This window comes from Triticum dicoccoides, chromosome 2A (genome assembly GCF_002162155.2).
Source record: "Triticum dicoccoides isolate Atlit2015 ecotype Zavitan chromosome 2A, WEW_v2.0, whole genome shotgun sequence".
Classification (NCBI taxonomy): Eukaryota; Viridiplantae; Streptophyta; class Magnoliopsida; order Poales; family Poaceae; genus Triticum; species Triticum dicoccoides.
This window is the reverse complement of record NC_041382.1, coordinates 375719193-375743932: the sequence shown is the minus strand read 5'-3', so window position 1 is coordinate 375743932 and position 24740 is coordinate 375719193. Positions and strand designations below refer to the sequence as shown.

Below are 24740 nucleotides of genomic sequence, written 5' to 3'. Positions count from 1 at the left end.
GCTATAAAATCCACCCCTTCCCTTGTCGGTGGACACACCCGCCCGCAGCCACCCTCTCTCGCCGCCAACGCCCTTCCCTCTCTCTCCGTCTAGCCACCGCGTGCACGCTCAACTGATGGGTGAACGGTTCTCCGGCGACGTGGCGGCGGCCAGCGGCTTTGGCCGCCGCTCTCTGCATGAACGAGAAGCCCACCTCCTCCACGAGGCGAACTACCCGGCGCCCCCCGACATGCGTGCGTCGGGGCGGTGGAAGCTGAGCGCCGGGGGCGTCCCGGTCCCCCCGCTGCCCGACGTCGAACACCCCGGCTACTTTCACGCCGAGATTGAGCGTGTGCGGGCCTCTCTGTCGGGGAAGGATTGGGCCCTCTACAACGTCGGCAACCACGATGCGTGGGGGGCGTACTTCGAACGTCGGCAAGCGGAGCGGCTCGTCACCATCAACAACGCACCGGTGGTAAGGGGGCGCAACAACAGCGACGGCCGCCGCCTGTGGTGGGGCGCCCCGGCCGCACGCTCCATGCCATCCTCGAGTACCTCGAGGGAGGCAACGATCCGTCGCTCGAGTAACCGGCGGCCCTGGCCCCCACCGGAATGGCGACCATGGCTGCCGAGGCGAATGTTGGGCGGGTCCTCCTCCTACTACTCCCGATCCTCCTCCCATTCCTTCGGGCCGCTGGCGCTCGTTAGCGTCAAGGCTGAGCCCATGGAAACGCTTCTCGGCCGGCGCACCCGCGGTGCCGCCCTCGTCATCAATGAGGGCGGTCGCGCCTCCTCGGCTCCTACATCCCGCCTCGTCAAGCCAAAGATGGAGATGGGGCTCGCCCCCGTGAAGATTGAGCACGCTGGCATGGCCGCACTCGAAGACGAGGCCGCCATGAAGTGGGTGTGGGAGGACTGGGTGCGGCTGGAGATGGAGCGCCAGCGCCGCGCCCTAGAGGAGATTGCCGCATGGCGCTGTGGACGCAACGAGGGAGGCGTCGTCGTCCTCGAGGACAGCGACGACGAGGCGCCGCCGGCGGCCAAACTAGTCCTGATGAGGCACAGGCTAGCGAGATGCCAATTCGGGCATGTAGATGGCCCGATCTTTCATGGCGATACTCGATTAACACCTCGTCTCCCTGTTCCTCCTGGTAACCTCCAAGAACAATTTTCACCTGTGTACAAAAATACACAAACGAAAATAATGACCCCCTTAGATCAGCACGAAGGCATCGATGTGATGATCAACCCTCCGTGATGAGGACATCAATACCATTGTTACACCCACAGCCCCTATTGTTACATATACTGGACCAATTACTAGAGCTCGCGCACGCCAATTAAATTACCAGGTATTTTCGTTTCTTGGTAATGATTCTAATGTTCATGAGATTATGATGCTGCCTAAATTGGATACATTTGTTTTGCTTACAAATGAAGGGCCTAGCTTGGAGAAGGATGAACATTGGAGCAAGAACACGCATGGAGTTGATGGCATGCGCAAGGGGATCAAGAACGGAGTTACAAGTGATGATTTCAGGACTTTGAAGCCGCCATAAGGAGTGCATTAAGCCTTGGACGAAATATACAAGATGCCACTTCATAATATTTGTCCATAGGCTATTCTAGGTGCCGCGTCACCTTATTAATGGTCCAGGCCCATGTAATTTCAAAATACTTAAGTATAGGCTATTTTTAGAGTCCGTATGTGTGGGGAAACAAGAGTTAGGGTTGGTTTCGGACCCCACCCTCAAGGGCCACGAAATTCCCCCCTCTTCCTCCATATATACAGCCCTTAGGGCGTCGTTGACTTTGGATTTTGTTTAGATTAAAAGTTCGCCATAGCTGCAACTTCGCGTACTTCGTTTGTGTCCAACAACCAGACCAAGACGTCACAGAACCCCACCTTGATCAATAAAGCTTTCATCTTATATTCACAATATCCCGATTGCAATCTCAGTTTCTTGCTTGTTCTTCGTTTGCTCGCAGGAAACAGACCCTCGTGGTCAGGTTGATCGTGCTCCGGCGTGGTCAATAACCCTCGGAAGTTGGTTTAGAGATTGCTAAGGCGCGACATCTCGCACGTTCGTAGTCGGATCGTCAAGGTCGACTCCCACAGAAAACGATAGCCACCATCTCATCGAAACATCGGGACACCTTAGTCTCTATCAAGTAGTATCAGATTTCTAGGTTGCTCGGTGAGATTTTACAGTTTTTCGTAGATTAGATCGAGTCTGTTCTTCATACCTACAGTCCACGAAAAAGCCAGAAAAAAATAGGGTTAGTTCATCATATCCGAACCAATCTGAGCCTTTGCATAATCTTTTTAGGGTTTTTTGCTTTATTGAATTTGCGGTTGCATCGTCGTGTCAAGTTGCTAGTCTTAGAGTCTAGTCTTTTAGAGTTTCGAGTTCTGGTCATAAGTTGTCACGCCACCGCCGCACCATCATCATCGCCCATCTACCACTTTTGCTTATCCGCCATCGCTCTGAATCCATATCCATATACCACCACCAATCTGTATCCATATACCACCACCAATCTGTATCCATATACCACCACCGCTACCATATACCACCACCGCTGCCATATACCACAACCATATATCCACCACAAATCCGAGTTCTTATCATATTAGGTTTGTTCTTGAGATCAATCTAAATTCTGATTCGTGTTTCCTTGCCTGCGTAGGTCTCGAAAAAAAAAAGAGTTTGGAGACCCCCGGGCAGTTTTTAGGCCAAAATTTTCACGGGCAAATTTTTTTCCCTATCCTATTTTTAGGCTTTTCTGAGTCTTTTGAGCCACGTGCCATCATAGTGATTTTTTGTCGCACTTTTTCGTCGTCGCTGCCCTGATTTCCGAAAAAAAAGTGAAAAAAAAAATTCGTGCCCATTATATCAGTTTGACGAGGGAAGAGTTTTGAGACACTCGCCATTATAGTGATTTTTCGCAAAAAAAAAGAGCGCAAAAAAAGGAGCGCAAAAAAAAGAGCGAAAAAAAGAGTTCCAGAGTGTGCTTTTCCCTTATTTACGTGCAGCACCATGATTTTGTTAGTGTTCTAGGCTCGCGTCTCTAGCACGGTCTAGCCTAGGACCAGCACAGTACCGTCGTTGAGCGTTTATTCAACTTTGCATCTCTGAATTGATTATTGCTGACCCTTTTTGCTACCATACTATAAGCCTTCCCATCTCCACATACATCTACGTCGTGCGTTTGACTCTCCCTGGGAATCGCTCTATCCAAGCTTTTGAGAGTTTTGACTACAACGGTTGCCGATCACCGCCTGCTGCTGGGTAAGAACTGGTAAGAATTTGAGATTTGCTTGACAGATTTGTGACACCCGCCACCACCACCACTTGTTAGTAGTCTGTAGGATCATATTCTTGTGTGTTTCTATTGCTGCTAACCATGCCAGGATCACAAGCCGACAAGACAGACTGGGAGAACTTGACGAACAAGGAGCTTCATGATACGTTTCAGCAAATGATGAGTGGACGGCTGCAAGATGTGATAAACAGATTTGAAGAGGCCATGGAGAAGATAGATGGCATGGAGAAGACGTTTGAAACAAAGCTCGATAACAAGTTTGCTGAATTGCTTTCGCGTTTTCCACCACCACCACTGGCTGCTCCTGCCGCACCTCTGCAACAACAGCAACAACATCGACTACCTCCACGTCGGGAAACAGCCCTCCGCCGAGCGAGCCGTGTCCCTCTTCAGTCGGGCCAAACTGCTGGTGCTGCTGTTGATACTTCTGTGGCTCCTACTGCTGATGTGGAGGAGGATGATTATGTGGGAGATTATGAGGATGAGGTTGATCAAAATCAGAACTACGTGCCACCACCAGCACAGCAACCACCAGGTCGTCCACATGCAAATAATGGCAATGGTAGGGCTCACCCTCAGGTACGAGATCATGACCATCTCCCTAAACTAAAATTGAATATTCCACCATTTGAGGGTAGATATGTTCCTGATATATATCTTACTTGGGAGTTAGAAACTGAACAACGATTTACATGTTTACAATATCCCGAGGAGAGACGTGTTCCTGCTGCTGTTTGTGCATTCACTAGTTTGCATGTGTTTGGTGGTCTGAGCATTGTAGATTATATCCTATTCCAGCTACTTGGGCTGCTTTGAAAACTGCTATGCGTACTCGTTGGGTTCCACCATATTATCAACGTGAATTACTTCAAAAATTGCAGCGCTTAAGACAGGGAAAAAATTCTGTAGAAGAATATTATCAGGAATTACAAACTGGCATGATTAGATGTGGTATTGTTGAGGAGAATGAAGCTATGCTTGCACGTTTTATGGGTGGATTAAATAGAGAGATTCAGACGATTCTATAGTATAAGGAGTATACTAATATCACTCGTTTATTCAATCTTGCTTGTAAAGCTGAACGTGAAGTGCAGGATCGACAGGCATTAGCGCGGACTAACTTTTCTGCAGGTCGACCTTCATCATGGACACCACGTGCATCATCTACTTCCACATGTTCTGCTACACCGGCGCCTCCGTCGGCTGCCACCTCCAACCGTGATACAATAAAGCAGGCACAATCACCACTATCTGCCAAGAGCACACCTTCTGGGCCTGCAAAGAGCTCTTCTTCATCCATGGCATCAACAGGGCAAACACATGATATTATTTGTCGACGTTGCAAGGGTGGAGGTCATTATGCGAGAGAATGCTCATCTAAGCGTGTGATGATTGTTACTGAGGATGGTGGGTATGAGTCCGCTAGTGACTATGATGAGGAGACTTTGGCTCTTATTACACGTGAAGAACACGGTGGAGACGATTCTGATCATGAGACGCAATACATGGCTCCTGAAGATGCTGACACGTATGAATGTTTAGTTGCTCAACGTGTTTTGAGTGTGCAGGTTACACAAGCTGAGCAAAATCAGAGGCATAATTTGTTCCATACAAAGGGAGTTGTGAAGGAACGTTCTGTTCGCGTGATCATAGATGGAGGGAGCTGCAATAACTTGGCTAGCATGGAGATGGTGGAGAAGCTATCTCTCACCACAAGACCACATCCACATCCTTACTACATCCAATGGTTCAACAACAGCGACAAGGTTAAGGTAACACGTACTGTTCGTGTGCATTTTAGTATCTCTACATATGCTGATTATGTTGATTGTGATGTGGTACCTATGCAAGCATGTTCCTTATTACTTGGTAGACCATGGCAATTTGATAAAAATTATGTACACCATGGTATAAACAATCAGTATACTCTTGTTCATAACGATAAAAATATTACTTTGCTTCCTATGACTCCTGATTCCATTTTGAAAGATGATATTAATAGAGCTAATAAAGCAAAACAGGAGACAAATAAGAGTGAAAATCAGATTGTGGCAAAAGAATTTGAGCACCAAATGAAGCCTAATAATAAACCATCTACTGTTGTTTCTGAAATTAAATTGAAAAGTGCATGTTTACTTGCCACCAAATCTGATATTGATGAGCTAGATTTTAGCAAATCTGTTTGCTATGCTTTTGTGTGCAAAGAGGCATTATTTTCATTCGAGGACGTGCCTTCCTCTTTGCCCCCTGTTGTCACTAACATTTTGCAGGAGTTCGCTGACGTCTTTCCACAAGACGTGACACCGGGATTACCACCTATTCAAGGGATTGAGTATCAAATTGACTTAATTCCCGGTGCTTCGCTACCCAACCGTGCACCATATCGTACCAATCCAGAGGAGACGAAGGAGATTATGCGTCAAGTACAAGAACTGCTCGACAAAGGTTATATACGCGAATCCCTTAGTCCTTGTGATGTTCCTATCATTTTAGTGCTGAAAAAGGATGGTACGTCGCGTATGTGCGTTGATTGTAGAGGCATTAATAATATTACTATTCGTTATCGTCATCCTATTCCTAGGCTAGATGACATGCTTGATGAATTGAGTGGCTCTACAATATTCTCCAAAGTTGATTTGCGTAGTGGATACCATCAAATTCGTATGAAATTGGGTGATGAATGGAAAACAGCATTTAAAACTAAGTTTGGATTATATGAGTGGTTAGTCATGCCTTTTGGGTTAACTAATGCACCTAGTACTTTCATGAGGTTAATGAACGAAGTTTTACGTGCTTTCATTGGACGATTTGTGGTAGTTTACTTTGATGACATATTGATTTATAGCAAATCTTTGGAGGAACATTTGGAACATTTACGTGTTGTTTTTATTGCTCTACGTGATGCACGTTTGTTTGGAAACCTTGGAAAGTGCACCTTTTGCACCGACCGAGTATCTTTTCTTGGCTATGTTGTTACTCCACAGGGAATTGAAGTTGATAAAGCCAAGATTGAAGCTATTGAGAGTTGGCCACACCCCAAAACGGTCACACAAGTGAGGAGTTTCCTTGGCCTCGCTGGTTTCTATAGGCGTTTTGTGAGAGATTTTAGCACCATTGCTGCACCTCTCAACGAGCTTACAAAGAAGGATGTGCCTTTTGTTTGGGGTACCGCACAGGAAGAAGCCTTCACGGTATTGAAAGATAAGTTGACACATGCTCCTTTACTCCAACTTCCTAATTTCAATAAGACTTTTGAGCTTGAATGTGATGCTAGTGGAATTGGATTAGGAGGTGTGTTATTGCAAGATGGAAAACCTGTTGCATACTTTTCTGAAAAATTGAGTGGGCCTAGTCTGAACTATTCTACTTATGATAAAGAATTATATGATCTTGTTCGGACCTTAGAAACATGGCAACATTATTTATGGCCCAAGGAATTTGTTATACATTCTGATCATGAATCTTTGAAACACATTAAAAGTCAAGCAAAACTGAACCGTAGACATGCTAAATGGGTTGAATTCATTGAGACATTCCCTTATGTCATTAAACACAAGAAGGGTAAAGAAAATGTTATTGCTGATGCCTTGTCTCGTCGTTATACTATGCTTTCACAACTTGACTTTAAAATATTTGGTTTGGAGACCATCAAAGATCAATATGTTCATGATGCTGAATTTAAAGATGTATTGCAGAATTGTAAGGAAGGGAGAACTTGGAACAAGTTCGTTCTTAACGATGGATTTGTGTTTCGTGCTAACAAGCTATGCATTCCAGCTAGCTCCGTTCGTCTTTTGTTGTTGCAGGAGGCGCATGGAGGAGGATTAATGGGACACTTTGGCGTCAAGAAGACGGAGGATATACTTGCTACACATTTCTTTTGGCCAAAGATGAGACGGGATGTTGAGCGTTTTGTTGCTCGCTGCACTACCTGTCAAAGAGCTAAGTCACGACTCAATCCTCATGGTTTATATATGCCTTTGCCTGTACCTAGTGTTTCTTAGGAGGATATATCTATGGACTTTGTTTTAGGTTTACCTCGAACAAAGCAGGGGAGGGATAGCATATTTGTTGTCGTGGATAGGTTCTCGAAAATGGCACACTTTATACCATGTCATAAAAGCGATGATGCTGTTAATGTTGCTGATTTGTTCTTTCGTGAAATTATTCGCTTACATGGTATGCCAAATACTATTGTTTCAGATCGTGATACTAAATTTCTTAGCCACTTTTGGAGATGTTTATGGGCTAAGTTGGGGACTAAGCTGCTTTTTAGTACTACTTGTCACCCCCAAACTGATGGACAAACTGAAATAGTCAATAGAACATTGTCTACTATGCTTAGGGCTGTTTTGAAGAATAACAAGAAAATGTGGGAAGAATGCTTGCCTCATATTGAATTTGCTTATAATCGTTCATTGCATTCTACTACTAAGATGTGCCCTTTTGAATTTGTGTATGGTTTCCTTCCTCGTGCACCTATTGATTTGTTGCCTCTTCCATCTTCAGAGAAGGTTAATTTTGATGCTAAAGAACGTTCTGAATTGATCTTAAAAATGCATGAGTTAACTAAGGAAAACATTGAGCGTATGAATGCTAAATATAAACTTGCTGGAGATAAGGGTAGAAAACATGTTGTGTTTGCGCCTGGAGATCTTGTTTGGTTACATTTGCGTAAAGATAGATTTCCTAATCTACGCAAATCAAAGCTAATGCCACGTGTTGATGGTCCTTTTAAGGTGTTAGAGAAAATAAATGATAATGCATATAAACTTGAGCTACCTGTAGATTTTGGGGTTAGTCCCACTTTTAACATTGCAGATTTGAAGCCTTATTTGGGTGAGGAAGATGCGTTTTCGTCGAGGACGACTTCATTTCAAGAAGGGGAGGATGATGAGGACATCAATACCATTGTTAAACCCACAACCCCTACTGTTACATATACTGGACCAATTACTAGAGCTCGCGCACGCCAATTAAATTACCAGGTACTTTCGTTTCTTGGTAATGATTCTAATGTTCATGAGATTATGATGTTGACTAAATTGGATACATTTGTTTTGCTTACAAATGAATGGCCTAGCTTGGAGAAGGATGAACATTGGAGCAAGAACACGCATGGAGTTGATGGCATGCGCAAGGGGATCAAGAACGGAGTTACAAGTGATGATTTCAGGACTTTGAAGCCGCCATAAGGAGTGCATGAAGCCTTGGACGAAATATGCAAGATGCCACTTCATAATATTCGTCCATAGGCTATTCTAGGTGCTGCGTCACCTTATTAATGGGCCAGGCCCATGTAATTTCGAAATACTTAAGTATAGGCTATTTTTAGAGTCCGTATGTGTGGGGAAACAAGAGTTAGGGTTGGTTTCGGACCCCACCCTCAAGGGCCACGAAATTCTCCCCTCTTCCTCCATATATACAGCCCTTAGGGCGTCGTTTAGACTTTGGATTTTGTTTAGATTAAAAGTTCGCCATAGCTGCAACTTCGCGTACTTCGTTTGTGTCCAACGACCAGACCAAGATGTCACAGAACCCCACCTTGATCAATAAAGCTTTCATCTTATATTCGCAATATCCCGATTGCAATCTCAGTTTCTTTCTTGTTCTTCGTTTGCTCGCAGGAAACAGACCCTCGTGGTCAGGTTGATCGTGCTCCGGCGTGGTCAATAACCCTCCGAAGTTGGTTTAGCGATTGCTAAGGCGCGACGTCTCGCACGTTCGTAGTCGGATCGTCAAGGTCGACTCCCACAGAAAACGATAGCCACCATCTCATCGAAACATCGGGACACCTTAGCCTCTATCACTCCGTCGCTAGTAAATTTTCACGATGGGAAAATCACAAATAATACACAAGATATGGCCGCCTGTAACTCGGACATTTTTCTATATATCTCATACTCGAAATAAAACTCCAAACTGATCTCCCTGTTACATGGACGCCATCCACTTTTATATAACCAACGCATGGCCTAAGGCCCACACCACCTAGACTCCTAAGTAGTACGTAACTAGTACAACTTGCCATCACGATTTATATGGCACGCAATTAGAAGGAAAACTACTAGCTAACATGAAGATATACTTCCTATTTTTAAAATAAAACACATACGTACGTAAGGTAAAGGGACTACAAAAAAAAAGACTATTCTCCATGCAATTAGGACCCAACGTGCAGCTCCATCGTCCCTTTTTTAATCCATCGGGGAGGTGTACGAAAGTTGGGCTGCACCTTGCCACGTATGGGTTCCTCCATAATCTCCAGTTTGTCGCCGTGATGAGCATGTACTTCTTGGAAAGGATCTGACTTCCTTTTATTTATCAAACCAAATTGATATATTGGCTTAATATATGGACGTGGCTCACATGGCTTCTGCGATTCTCTTATATCTCCTTGTGTATGTGCATGTACAAGATTTGTACAAGCACGTCTACACATCAATTTGTTGTCCAAATTACCAGCTTGACGTGCATCCATCTTTGCGGCACGAATACCTGGACCGCATAACAAACGTTCCTTGCCATCTCTGCCGGTGTGCAATATATCTGGACAACTTATAATTGTACCAGCATCCTCAAATAGACTCTCCTTGCTCACCTTAGTTGGTTCGAGTTTAGTAGCAGCCGCACTTGATAATATTCTAGACATTGCAATGTCTGTATCATCCTCCCTTCCTTGAAACAAAACCGTCCTCGGTTTTGAGCCAACATTCAAAGGCACCTCCTTCTTAGAAAATTGTATCTCTATATTGATTGCCTTATTTGCCATTGGTTTCAACACACGCTTTCTTCCATCATGCATGAATGTGTATGTGTTTGATCTGCCGGCATGCACTGCATCATGATCGAATTGCCATGGTCTTCCCAATAGTAACTGACATGCGTCCATCGGCATGACGTCACAATCCACCTTGTCAACATAATCCCCAACAGCAAATGTCATACGTACCTTATGTGTAATTTTTAATTTTCCAGAGTTATATAGCCACTCTACATGGTGTGGTTGAGGGTGTCGCCACATAGACAAACCCAATTCATGTACAAGGTCTTTGCTAATGGCGTTGGTAAAACTGCCACCATCAATTATCATCTTACATGCACGGTCCTTGATCTTGCATTGTGTCTTAAAAACACTCCATCGCTGGCCTTTTGCATCATCATTTTGTACCTTCTGTACCAAAAGATTCAGCCCCTCAGTCGGTGCATCGACTTCTTCCTTTCTTTCTTCCTGTTGCTCTCTTCTTTTTAGCAAACGGTTTTTCCAGTCTGCGTTGAACACATCTGATGGCATGGGAATAAAACAGATTTGTTGGCCCTTCCATGATACAGAGTAACTATTTTTCTTGGAATTCCGAACAGCCCCAACACGTTTGCACCATTGGTTCCCAAGTAGCAGATGACACGACATCATGGGCATAGGACAAACGTGAAAAAATTCCGCACAACAATATTTCCCCAAAGTAAAAATTAACAAAATCTGATGCGTAATTTGGATTTCACCTTCGAACCACTTCAGCGTGTATGGTCTTTCAAGAGGTGTCATCTTCAGCCCCAATTTTTCCACCACCTCGATGCTCATCATATTGACCGCAGTACTCTCATCAATTGTCAGATTGACACGTCGTTCGTTCACAACGCAACGAGTGTGAAAAAGAATGACCTCACCAATGCCTTCCTCCTCCGTCAAAATGTTCCTGCTCAATATGTTGATGCTCGCCTCCGCAGACGATATTGCAAATTGAATCGCCGTGACTAACCTTAGCTCTGAATACCACTTGATGAGGCACAGACTAGCGAGATGCCAATTCGGACATGTAGATGGCCCGATCTTTCACGAAGATACTCGATCAACACCTCGTCTCCCTGTTCCTCCTGGTAACCTCCAAGAACAATTTTCACCTGTGTACAAAAATACACAAACGAAAATAATGACCCCCTTGGATTAGCACGTAGGCGTCGATGTGATGATCAACCCTCCGTCGCTAGTAAATTTCCACGATGGGAAAATCACAAATAATACACAAGATATGGCCACCCGTAACTCGGACGTTTTTCTGTATATCTCATACTCGAAATAAAACTCCAAACTGATCTCCCTGTTACATGGACGCCATCCACTTTTATATAACCAACGCATGGCCTAAGCCCCACATCGCCTAGACTCCTAAGTAGTACGTAACTAGTACAACTTGCCATCACGATTTATATGGCACGCAATTAGAAGGAAAACTACTAGCTAACATGAAGATATACTTCCTATTTTTAAAATAAAACACATACGTACGTAAGGTAAAGGGACTACGAAAAAAAGACTATTCTCCATGCAATTAGGACCCAACGTGCAGCTCCATCGTCCCTTTTTTAATCCATCGGGGAGGTGTACGAAAGTTGGGCTGCACCTTGCCACGTATAGGTTCCTCCATAATCTCAAATTTGTTGCCGTGATGAGCATATACTTCTTGGAAAGGATCTGACTTTCTTTTATTTATTAAACCAAATTGATATATTGGCTTAATATATGGACGTGGCTCATATGGCTTCTGCGATTCTCTTACATCTCCTTGTGTATGTGCATGTACAAGATTTGTACAAGCACGTCTACACATCAATTTGTTGTCCAAATTACCAGCTTGACGTGCACCCATCTTTGCGGCACGAATACCTGGACCGCATAGCAAACGTTCCTTGCCATCTCTGCCGGTGTGCAATATATCTGGACAACTTATAATTGTACCAGCATCCTCGAATAGATTCTCCTTGCTCACCTTAGTTGGTTCGAGTTTAGTAGCAGCCGCACTTGATAATATTCTAGACGTTGCAATGTCTGTATCAAGTCCGCTTGAGCAACCCCGGGCAGGGGTCCAGCAGGGACGGATGTGTGAAGAAGGAGAAGGAGGACGGCGGCGACGGCGACTACGCCGCCTTCAGCAAGTTCTTCGACCTGTAGGCACGACAGCAGGCCGTTGTTTTCTTTTTTCATTAGATTTTATGTTTTCTATATGTAAAAAACCGTGGAACGCCTAAATATCGCCGAATCTATGTCGTGTTTGCCGAATTTTGGCCGAATGTCTTTTTAAAAGTATTTACAAAAAGTGCGTCTGGGGGGCGGCGGCTGGGAACCCGATCGCCCCCACGCCGAGAACATCGCCGGTTCGCCCCCAAGCGGCGCTTTTTTCTAGCCCCTGGGAGGGCGAGCGGCTGGAGATGCTCTAAGTAGTATCATGCATGTAAAACTACTCCATCCGTACACGAATAAGTGTACATTTCGCTTTTTTTCTAAGTCAAAGTTTTAAAATTTTGATCAATTTTATAGGTAAAAAATAGCAACATTTATGACACTAGATTAGTATCAGTGGATCGGTTTTGAAATGTACTTTCATAATATACCAATTTGATGTCATATATGTTACTACTCTTTTCTATATAGTTCCTCAAAATTTTAAAACTTTGACTCGGGACAAAAGGTGATGTACACTTATTCGTGGATGGAGGGTGTCATATGCATGATACCAATATATGATACTCTCCATTGTCAGCAGCCTAACAGTCCCTGGCATCGAAGAGGGCGGCGACGATAGGGTTCGTCCATTCGTCGAAACTGATGTGGAGAAGAAAGCAAACGAGAGGGTGAGCGTGAGCCAAAGGGCCATGAGAGAGAGGGCGAGAGAGAGGGAGGAAGCAAGGGGGGAGAGGATTAAAGGTTAGAGGTCGGTGTACTCATACATCCATTCGTAGCGGTGGTCGAGAGGAGGCGGCGCTGGAGGTGAGGACACGGCGGATTTTACTCCGCGTATTAAATTTATCAAACTAAACTTTGTAAAATTTGGCATTGTGAATGTTGGTTTTTTTTATACATTTGGTCAAAGTAGAGGTACTTTGATTTCAGACAAAACTTAACTATAGCGGTGGATTGGTACTGTCCCCTTTTAGGGTAACAAAAGAAAATATTCTTGCAAGTGGTCGTGCTGGAGTGTTTATCGGGCATGACTAGAAATCATGTGGGCTTTGGCCGTGCAGGTTCGAATCCTGCCGACCACGGTTTTGATTTTTGTCAAATGTTTGGTCAAATTATTATTAGTTAATAGTGTTATTCCACACAAAAAAATTATAACTCATATTTTTTCACTCGTCTATTTCAATATCTGACTTAGCGTGGGGTGTCACTTGGTGTTGTGTGGGTGACGAGATTGGCATTTCAGTCAAAGAGATTAGCAGGAGTGCTTGCTTCTTCACCTTTGTGGGAGAATCTACTTAATTTATGTTTACATTTTACTCCATGGATCATTTTAGTTAAGATCGTTATTCCACGAAATTTTTTTCTAAAAATCACATTTTTTTCCGCCTATTTCAATATTTGACTTAGCTTGGGGTGTTGACTTACAAACTTGGAGGCCAAACCGAACTAACAAACATTAGGAAATAACCAACTTGGGAATCAAGAAATATCTCTAAAAGATCTAGACTGCTAAGGGTAAATAGGGGATACATATCCCTTTAAGTTTAGGCGGGGCCCTTTCTAGCCCCACATAACAATGCTTGCAGCAAAATCATTGTCCATCAGGCACTAGTTTACCGTCAGGCGTGGTCCGCTCCGCTTCTACGAAATGAATTTCCAGGCAAGCTGCATCACATTGTCATCAATATACGGCCGCAAGTCCCACATTAGACAATAGCCATCTAGCTCCGACGATGGTGTTTTAAGGCACAGTGCCTTGACTATCTTCTCCTGCAGGATAGCAAACTTCTGTCACAAAATAGCAACCAAAAGTAAACAGAGAGTAGTGGCATGTAGATGCTTCTATGCGAACCTGCATCGAATAATCCAACTTTAACATATTGTGAACCAGAATCATAACGCTCGAGTAAGATACTGCGCTGTCCAGCGGATCCACAGACTGCCCTTCATCCTGGTAAAATATGGTGCCAACATTTTTGGGTGAGGCTTAGTCAATGTTCCTACAGGCCATAGTATTTTAACGAACTAAAAAACTCGAGGCTGAAGTAATAAAGCATGGGACGAAGAGACTGCAAATAGAATTCACACCTCACAAGAATCTGCTGGCAGGTTATCATCATCATCAAAGCAATCTGAAGCTTCTAAGATACTAAGGCTGGCTGTTAGCGTAGTGCTATAAACATCCTCGGCCAGGCATTCAAGTTCTTCAATCAAAACTTTAGCTGGGCAAAATAAAGTGGAAAACACAAAAATATTAGACAACACGGGCCAGTTAGTAAGGCATGAGCAGATGAATGATGAATTTAAGTTTGATATCCACGAAAAGAGAATGTGAAGGTTCATTGTTGTGCACACTAAAATGAGGACGTGACAGTGAAAGAAAATGCTTCTACTGGTAAGTACCGTGTGTCTTTCAGAAAGAGGAAAAGGGAGAAGGAACGAGGAAATGCAAAAGTTCGAACAAAGACGAGTGTGCATGCCTCTGAATAAATTCGACCGTCGCAGCTGTTTTACTGCAGTTAAGTAACAACACCTTTTCTGAGACCATAGAATAAGTTATGCAGTAATGATGTGACGCCGGCACACTCCAACAGAGAGATGTAGCTACCTTTATTTATATGGTCCTCAATTTTTCCTCGCAAGATTGTACTGCAAAAATTTACTCTATTATCAGACAAAAATAGTTATAAAGGTCTGACTAAATGTAAATATGTTTATGACAAATGAGAGATACTAGTTTCAGCCAAATAGACATGTCCAAAGATAAGAATCATGCATAATATACTAGGGTCCTATATTAACATCCTAGTGTTACAAAGAGTTACTAGAATTTATAATATCTTTTGGTACCATGAGTTCTGGCTGATTTCCAACAGAGCCGGTATTTTCCCTAACAATCAGAATCTATCCACTGTCACTGAGCTCAAACTCTATAATTAACACTCCAATATAATCAGATCTTCTATCAATAACCTTACAATTAAACTAATAGGTCAAAACCTGAATATAGATATTGCAGTTGTGCCCTGCTGCCACAGTAACCACCATGCACAATACTTCAGCATCGTGGGTTTCACAAGAGGGCCTACCCATTTGTTCCCGCGAGCACACTAAAAAAGCTGAAGCATTGTAGTATTCTGCATGGCATTTTCTGTACTGTGAGTTACATACGCACAGCAGTGTAACTTCATCTAATCACCTAGATATAAAGACCACCAGGAAGAAATCCAAATGGAAAAACATATCTGCTAGATTAATAATTAAACAGCAGCTCTCCACTACAGAATTATAGATACACGATACACTCAGGCACAGGAAATGTGACTTTTAACTTACACTGGTTAATATTCCGGATACTTTGGTGCTGAAGGTGGCAGCCTGCTTCAAGATAGGACCTCAGTCGATCAGTGTAGTTAGATTTGACTAACTGACTGACAGCATCCGATTCCATGGGAATCATTGGTCTTCGAAAATGCTCTGACATAAGTGAGTCATGGAATTTGAACATAAGTGCAAAAAATAATAGGGGACTGTGCAGTATCTGTCAACACAATAATGTTCAGAAATCCAAGCAAGATTTTTATGCATTCATAAACTTAACTGGCAAATGACGCTTCATTCACCAAAGCTTAGAGCAGAAATTTACTTCATGAAAAAAATTACAGCTTCAAGAAATTACCAAATAAAACTGTTGAAATACGAAATCAATTTATCACTTTGTTCAGTATTACAGTACAAGAAATGCTAGTAGAAAATATTGACATCTGTGAGAGCAAATGATGAAGGTTTCTACTTTAGCAGTTTGGCACCATGGCTGGAGCACACTTTAGGACCCTGGCTGCTTACATATCTTCTAAGTTCCTAACTATCAATAGGCCTGACATGTCAGCAAATGGGGGAATCACTAGACCTATTAACTGTACAAATAGGGATTCTAGGAAAGGGACTTCCATAAAAATTTGGTCAGACAATACAATACAGAGCAAAGGAACCAACACTGGGATATTCAAGGAGAAGAATGAACCAACCTAATTCCTGACGGAACTTTACAAGAAACATTTTTCCGGCATCAACTAGCTCCTCATATTGCGTAACCCTGTCGACGATAACAACACGCATATATATATGATTAGTACAAAAAATTCACAACCACAGGAAAAATATATAAATAAAATCACAACAGAAGTGTATATGCAGAGCAAGGGAACACATGCTAGTTATATCCTACAAAATCAGCTGGGCATATATCACCAAAAAATGTTCTCCAAAACACACAAAAGAAGGGAGTAATATATCGTTTCTTCAAATTCAAGTCAAGTGACAAACTGAAACTAATGTCATAAAGTCATAAAATAAAGTTCACACACAATTCAAAGGGAAATACTAGACACAACTCCTTGAGATGGCTGATGCTTGTTAGCACATTGTTGTTCCAAAAATAAGTGGATTGTTCTACTAGCAATTGTAAATGAAGTTACAACACAGTTATAGATTGATAAGTTTTCAGTTATGAAATAGCATCATTTTCGAAGATTAGATAAAAATTATTTTGATACACATGTACTGCGACATTTGGTGAAAATCTATATACATGTACTGTGACATTTTAACTGAGTTACCTGATGTCAGTACTAAATGTTAAAAACTTTCTGTCGATATCTGGTTCTCTACTCCTACCAATTGTGTCGTCAAACCATGTTAATTCACAATGGGCTTTTGTTTCCAACTACAGCTCCGCCAATTCACTATGTCCACTGCAAATGGTGAATCAATCAAGTGTATGGTATTAAAAAGATTGAGGTCACTAATTACTTGGTCATGAAATCAAAGAAGCAGTGCCGAGCTTCCTCCTTGGACATTAGCGCCAACAGCGGGGACACCTGATGTACTGCTGCTTCATCCACCATCAGGTCCAGCTAAACCGGTAAAAGATCTGACTGAAAGAAAAAGGAAAAAGAAATAGAAGTCAGGTTGAAGGAATTTGATGATCTGTAACAAAGTTGGTGGATCTTTGATCATATATATGCAAAGTTAGTCAGCCTTTGATGAAATATTCAAAGTTGATTGTTTGGTTTGATGATATATGTTGAAGACGTTTTTACAAATACAGAACAACAAATACAGAACAAATAAACTATACAAAAATATACTAATATGCCCTTGTTGGACCGCTGCTCTCCAGCACATTGTTTGGGTGCGCTGCGAGGAACTCCTCGGCGGATATGGTGTGGGCATACTCGTCGTCATGGCGACGAAGCGCACATCCCTATACACAGCAAACACAGATCTTCAAGAGCACGGACGAGTCAGGTTCATCGGAGCCAGGATTGCAGCGAACCCCGGGCCAAAAACTAAGTGCTTATGACCAACGGCGGATCTAGGGTTTGAAAACAGGGTGATCCACCTTAAAAAAATTGACACCAAAATTATATACATGTGTATGTGTTCATCAGGTCATGTACTGTACTGGACATTACTCCCTCTGTACCGAAATACTCAACTACAAGTATTTCGGTACAGAGGTACTCCCTCCGTCTCATAATATAAAAACGTTTTTGACACTAGTGTAGTGCCAAAAACGTTCTTATATTATGGGACAGAGGGAGTAGTAGTTAGCAACTTGCTCTTGATTATTTTTGCTAGCTAGCCGGGATCATCATTCGTGCTCTGGATAGCAATTACGTAGCAAACAATTAGCAACCTGGTCCACCTCAATCTCACCTTCGGCTCTGGACAAACCGCAAATCGACTCTGCAAAAAAGTGGCTGCAGGCTGCTGCTCAGCTCCCAGCTGCTAGCTTGTTATGTTGCACGTCTCCAGGCCCCAGGTCCCAGGATGCACGCCTGCACACCGCCAGCCGCCGGGCATACTGATGTGGCTGGGCGCTGTGGGCGGCTCCAGCGCGGCGGCAGCAGCAGGGCGCAGGCGCGCAGCCACTTGCAGGCAAGGCGGCTTGAGTTGGAGGGCGGGGAAGGGTGCAGCGTGCCGGCTACGGCGGGGCGTCCGGGTCCGGCGGGGGGCGGTTGGTGCGGGAGAGAGGACAGAGCGAGCAGGCGCTGGGGCAGAGGAGTCGGTCCTGCTGGCCTGTTGTGCTGCGGGCCGGGATGACTGGGCCGTTTGCTCGTTTTTTTTTCTCTGCCTCATCTCCTAATTCTAAGTACCCTAAAGAAAACTACCCTAAAAAAGATACAAAAGAAAGAAAGAAAAAACACCCTAAAAAATATCCTAATTCTCGGGAGCAACTAACTAAGGGCTTAGGCCATCTCCACCGCTGATTCCAAACTGGACATCTATCCGCTCGCGAACCGGAAGGGACCAATCCATGAACACTGATGCGGGAGCCGTCCAACCGTAGCCGCATACTACCTCCGTCTTGATTTATTGACCCCTTCATATTTTATGCCAATTTTTTATTATAAATTTAACTAACAAAATATTAATGCATGAAAAAATATATCATTGGATTTGTATTAGTTTTGCTATGTATAATTTATATTTTATTAGTAAAAATCTTGGTCAAAATATGACCCTAAAGAAGGGACTAATAAATCAGGACGTACTACATTTTAAGCCGGATTTCAACAAACCAGATGAATTTAATCGAACATGACGGAATTCATCAAAATTCGGATTAAAAATAGCACAAATCATCTATAAATAGGATGCAAATATCTCTAGTACAACAATAGTTCAGATTCAACGAGATAACCGGATGTTCAACAAGTTTTTCAAGGATAGATCAAATTCAACGATACAAGAATAATTAGAGCCGGCACATGTCGTCTCTCACATACTGTCCCTTGAGCTTGGTCCAAAAATGGATGCAAGTGAATGGTCTGTCCTCTGACTTGTATACATCATGGTAGCGTGTACAGACTACACAACTTGTAGAACAATATTGAGTGAACGAATGAGTCAATCAACATGTAGAGCAAGAAGAAGCAAAAGTCACGATCTTCATGATTGTCGTGTGTAATGGTCACATTGCCTTCAGTCGTTCAACCGCGCCATAAAACTTCATGACGGAGTTCTGGATGATGTATCATCGATGCACTAACGTGTTCACATTTGCGTTTATGGAGGATGTGCATGTCGTAGGGCGCAATGTGCCTTCATGCATAAAACGAACCATGCATGCACTGCCAAAAGACCCTGCGCCCTTGCGCTTCTACCTACGAAGTCCACGGATACGACCAATCACGCATCGCACAGCAAGTCATCCTTCTTCACCGAGTACCCCACCATCCTTCTTACTCTTAAAAACAACATGAACTTCAAAAATAAGTTTAATGACATTTAGTTGCTCCCGAGAATTAGGATATTTTTAGGGTGTTTTTTCTTTCTTTCTTTTGTATCTTTTTTTAGGGTAGTTTTCTTTAGGGTACTGAGAATTAGGAGATGAGGCAGAGAAAAAAAAACGAGCAAACAACCCAGTCGTCCCGGCCCGCAGCACAACAGGCCAGCAGGACCGACTCCTCTGCCCCAGTGCCTGCTCGCTCTGTCCTCTCTCCCGCACCAGCCGCCCCCCGCCGGACCCGGATGCCCCGCCGTAGCCGACACGCTGCACCCTTCCCCGCCCTCCAACTCAAGCCGCCTTGCCTGCAAGTGGCTGCGCGCCTGTGCCCTGCTGCTGCCGCCGCGCTGGAGCCGCCCACCGCGCCCAGCCACATCAGTCTGCCCGGCGGCCGGCGGTGTGCAGGCGTGCACCTTGGGACCTGGTGCCTGGAGACGTGCAACATAACAAGCTAGCAGCTACGAGCTAAGCAGCAGCCTGCAGCCACTTTTTTGCAGAGTCGATTTGCGGTTTGTCCAGAGCCGAAGATGAGATTGAGGTGGACCAGGTTGCTAATTGTTTGCTACGTAATTGCTATCCAGAGCACGAATGATGATCACAGCTAGCTAGCAAAAATAATCAAGAGCAAGTTGCTAACTACTACTCCCTCTGTCCCATAATATAAGAACGTTTTTGGCACTACACTAGTGTCAAAAACGTTCTTATATTATGAGACGGAGGGAGTACCACTGTACCGAAATACTTGTAGTTAAGTATTTCGGTACAGAGGGAGTAATGTCCAGTACAGTACATGACCTGATGAACACATACACATGTATATAATTTTGGTGTCAATTTTTTTAAGGTGGATCACCCTGTTTTCAAACCCTAGATCTGCCGTTGGTCATAAGCACTTAGTTTTTGGCCCGGGGTTCGCTGCAATCCTGGCTCCGATGAACCTGACTCGTCCGTGCTCTTGAAGATCTGTGTTTGCTGTGTATAGGGATGTGCGCTTCGTCGCCATGACGACGAGTATGCCCACACCATATCCGCCGAGGAGTTCCTCGCAGCGCACCCAAACAATGTGCTGGAGAGCAGCGGTCCAACAAGGGCATATTAGTATATTTTTGTATAGTTTATTTGTTCTGTATTTGTTGTTCTGTATTTGTAAAAACGTCTTCAACATATATCATCAAACCAAACAATCAACTTTGAATATTTCATCAAAGGCTGACTAACTTTGCATATATATGATCAAAGATCCACCAACTTTATTACAGATCATCAAATTCCTCCAACCTGACTTCTATTTCTTTTTCCTTTTTCTTTCAGTCAGATCTTTTACCGGTTTAGCTGGACCTTATGATGGATGAAGCAGCAGTACATCAGGTGTCCCCGATGTTGGCGCTAATGTCCAAGGAGGAAGCTCGGCGCTGCTTCTTTGATTTCATGACCAAGTAATTAGTGACCTCAATCTTTTTAATACCATACACTTGATTGATTCACCATTTGCAGTGGACATAGTGAATTGGCGGAGCTGTAGTTGGAAATAAAAGCCCATTGTGAATTAACATGGTTTGACGACACAATTGGTAGGAGTAGAGAACCAGATATCGACAGAAAGTTTTTAACATTTAGTACTGACATCAGGTAACTCAGTTAAAATGTCACAGTACATGTATATAGATTTTCACCAAATGTCGCAGTACATGTGTATCAAAATAATTTTTATCTAATCTTCGAAAATGATGCTATTTCATAACTGAAAACTTATCAATCTATAACTGTGTTGTAACTTCATTTACAATTGCTAGTAGAACAATCCACTTATTTTTGGAACAACAATGTGCTAACAAGCATCAGCCATCTCAAGGAGTTGTGTCTAGTATTTCCCTTTGAATTGTGTGTGAACTTTATTTTATGACTTTATGACATTAGTTTCAGTTTGTCACTTGACTTGAATTTGAAGAAACGATATATTACTCCCTTCTTTTGTGTGTTTTGGACAACATTTTTTGGTGATATATGCCCAGCTGATTTTGTAGGATATAACTAGCATGTGTTCCCTTGCTCTGCATATACACTTCTATTGTGATTTTATTTATATATTTTTCCTGTGGTTGTGAATTTTTTGTACTAATCATATATATATGCGTGTTGTTATCGTCGACAGGGTTATGCAATATGAGGAGCTAGTTGATGCCGGAAAAATGTTTCTTGTAAAGTTCCGTCAGGATTAGGTTGGTTCATTCTTCTCCTTGAATATCCCAGTGTTGGTTCCTTTGCTCTGTATTGTATTGTCTGACCAAATTTTTATGGAAGTCCCTTTCCTAGAATCCCTATTTGTACAGTTAATAGGTCTAGTGATTCCCCCATTTGCTGACATGTCAGACCTATTGATAGTTAGGAACTTAGAAGATATGTAAGCAGCCAGGGTCCTAAAGTGTGCTCCAGCAATTGTTTGGACATTGAGATACTAATTACAACAAGTATTTGAGCTTAAAGAAAAAAAATTACAGCAAGCATTTTTGAACATAATGAAAGACCGAACAAAACAAGAATTTCAGCAAGTATCTCTGTCCCTCTACAATGCATGACTACAAATGACACCAACATGTGAACAGATGGACAACTACTTAGAACCAAAACCAACATTCTTTTTCCACTGTTAAACAAGAATTCAATAGCACACCGTATGTGTACAAATGGACAGCTACTTAGAACCAAAGCTAACATTCTTTTTCCACTGTTAAACATTTTACTAAAGAACAGAATAGGATTTAGGGGAGAAATAACCTCAGATTGTAGTTGTGCTTGTGCTGCTAGATGTAGTGACGGTGGCCTTCAACTCTCCTGCACCAGAAAATTAAATCAATCAATGAACTACACATGAGCAGAGACCACGCATCTACCAGCCCCTGCATGCCGGAATATTTCAGAAAAAGAAACGGGAGATTAGACAGTGGGGTGTATGTGTTACCTCAATTGAAGGAGTTGTGCTGCCAGATGTGCTCACGGTGACCTTGAAATATCCTGCAACAGTAGATAATATACAATCAGTTCCCACAAAAAAACAGATAATATAGATCAGTCTTGTACACACACACATGAGCAGACTCTAGCACACACACTCATGAACATTATGCATCAGTCTGCAACAGTAAACTTCAGAACACACACACGCCGATGCAGCCGAGCGGATTCAGCCGTGCACATGCAGCCGAGCGCGGCACCGGATGCACTTGCGCTCACCGTGGAGAAGCTCCCGTGTGCACTTGCGCCGCTCGTCGGGGAGTCCTTCTCCACCTCCGCCTGCAGGCCCTGGTGGCGAGCTCCTCCCATGGCCAGGTTCCCCACGGTGGGCATGGGTGGCCTCCTGGTGCCGCTCGCTCCTCCTCAAGCCCCCAGCCGCCGTCCTCGTTCAGATCTCGCGCGCGCCGCCTCAAATCTAGCCAACGTCGCCCCCGTGCACACCCTCCGCAACGACCAACCGGCACACGCGATTGATGGAGGTGGCAAGATAGAAAGAAAGGAGGAGAGAGGGAAAGAGTAGAGGATTCACCTCTCGCCGGCCTCTCTGCTAGATGCGGCGCCACCGCTGTCGCCGCCGCTCACGGAAGAGAGAGATGAGTAATGGGGTAAGTGAGGGTTTCGCGGAGGGGTGAGCGGGGGTCAATACGCGAAAATATTGTTTCGCGCCTGGACGAAGCGACGCGCGCGCGGGGTGGCTGCCGCGACCCGCTCGTTTTTCGCGGGTGACCCCAGCCCCGTTTTTGGCGAATATTCGAGGCATCTGATTGCCCCTATCCTCCCTCGCCTCGGATCCAAACATGTGGCATCCCCTGGATAAAAGGGCTACCCCTATCCCTCAGAGGATATCCCTGCAACCAAACACATCCTTGATCGAACACCTGCTGGACTTGGTGCCCGCCATGAACGGCGTTGAGAAGGAGCCGGAGGGTACCTAGCTACGGATGGATCAAGGGTGGATGACGCTGTAGTACAGGGCGAGTGGGCGCATAGGTAGGGGCTGCGGACGTCTGGCAATGCCTGGCGGCGGCCGAAGAGGTACAGTGACAACGTTGGACGAGGAGGGTGTCTATGTAAAGCAAGAGGGAGCAGGGGCGGAGTGAAAGATAATGTTACCATGAAGGGGTTATCCACTACTAGGAAAATGCTTATACACAGTAGCATAGTAATAGCACTGTAAAATAGTAAGTGTTGCTACTACTTAGCAGTAGCGCTCGGGGACTACAAGCGCTGCTAATATGAGCATAGCAGTAGCGCTGGACCTAAAAACGCGCTACTACTAAAACTGACAGACCGTTCCAGGCATGCTAGGGATACTAGTAGCGCTCATTGGTAGAAAGCGCTACTACTATTGATATTAGCAACAGCGCTTTTCCCTTACCAGCGCTAATGATATATTCAGTCCCTCCTAATAAGACCAAAGTTTAGTCCCACCTCGCTCTGGGAACAAAAAATTTACCACCTTAAATATGGTGCTTCTCAAACCATCACAACCACTTGGTCTTCATTGAACTTTATGTGTAGGATCTGTGGCCGCAATAGGAATCTTTACCGGTTTTTAAACCGGAGAAGATTCCTATTGACAATTTAGATTCTACACAAAAAGATCATTGATGACCAATGTATTTTTGAATTTTTTTACATGCTTAGCGTTAGCAGTAGTGCGTTTTTACAGAGAGCGCTACTGCTATTGGTTTTAGCAGTAGCGCTTTTCCTCAGAAAGCGCTAATGCTATAGACTTTAGCAGTAGCGCTTTTTACGGACAAGCGCTACCACTAAGGGCCCTTATCCAAACCGGCCGGCCCGCGCGCGTCACCCTCCCGCTCACACTCTCTCATCGCCTCGGTCGCCACCGTCGCCGTCCTCCTCCACCCCAAGGTCGATCCCTCCCTCCTCCTCCTCCCCCTCCGGTGCCGGCGGCCCCCTCCTCCTCCTCCCTCTTCGCCGGCGGTCCCCTCCTCCTCCTCCCTCTCCGGTGGCCCCCTCCTCCTCCCTCCTCCCTCTCCTGATCTCTCCTCCTCCCTCCCTCCTCTCTCCTCCTCCCCCTCCTGCTCTCTCCTCCTCCTCCTTCCCCTTCTCCTCCCTCCTCCTCCTTCCTCCTCCTCCTGGCCTCCTGCCACCTCCTCCTCCCCCTTTCTGTAAATAGGTTTTAGTTTTTGTTAAATGTAGGTT

The 24740-nt window shown here is 44.1% G+C and overlaps 1 protein-coding gene and 1 non-coding gene across 2 annotated transcripts; one reads left to right on the top strand and one right to left on the bottom strand.

The window, feature by feature from the left end:
- The first annotated feature begins 13265 nt into the window (after nt 1-13265).
- On the top strand, nt 13266-13347 carry TRNAS-AGA. The gene has a single exon. It is a non-coding gene; the product is annotated as a tRNA-Ser (tRNA).
- A 282-nt stretch (nt 13348-13629) lies between these two features.
- Nucleotides 13630-23223, bottom strand: LOC119357857. The gene is made up of 13 exons (XM_037624663.1): nt 23101-23223; nt 22519-22571; nt 22335-22391; nt 17078-17202; nt 16294-16361; nt 15602-15742; nt 15482-15543; nt 15266-15375; nt 14874-14914; nt 14746-14778; nt 14354-14487; nt 14118-14216; nt 13630-14035 (listed from the first exon to the last, which is right to left on the bottom strand). Exons 4-13 carry the CDS (start codon nt 17170-17172, stop codon nt 13907-13909), a joined length of 912 nt encoding a protein of 303 aa, XP_037480560.1. The 5' UTR covers nt 17173-17202; nt 22335-22391; nt 22519-22571; nt 23101-23223; the 3' UTR covers nt 13630-13906.
- Between the last annotated feature and the right edge of the window lie 1517 nt (nt 23224-24740).

Excerpts from the sequence above, each read along its gene's own strand:
- LOC119357857 (XM_037624663.1), bottom strand. The coding sequence starts at position 17,172 with ATGGTGGATGAAGCAGCAGTACATCAGGTGTCCCCGCTGTTGGCGCTA. Across the intron at positions 16,362-17,077 it reads TTCTTTGATTTCATGACCAA|GGTTACGCAATATGAGGAGC; the intron begins GTAATTAGTGAC and ends TATCGTCGACAG. Across the intron at positions 14,036-14,117 it reads AGTTGGATTATTCGATGCAG|GAGAAGATAGTCAAGGCACT; the intron begins GTTCGCATAGAA and ends GCTATCCTGCAG.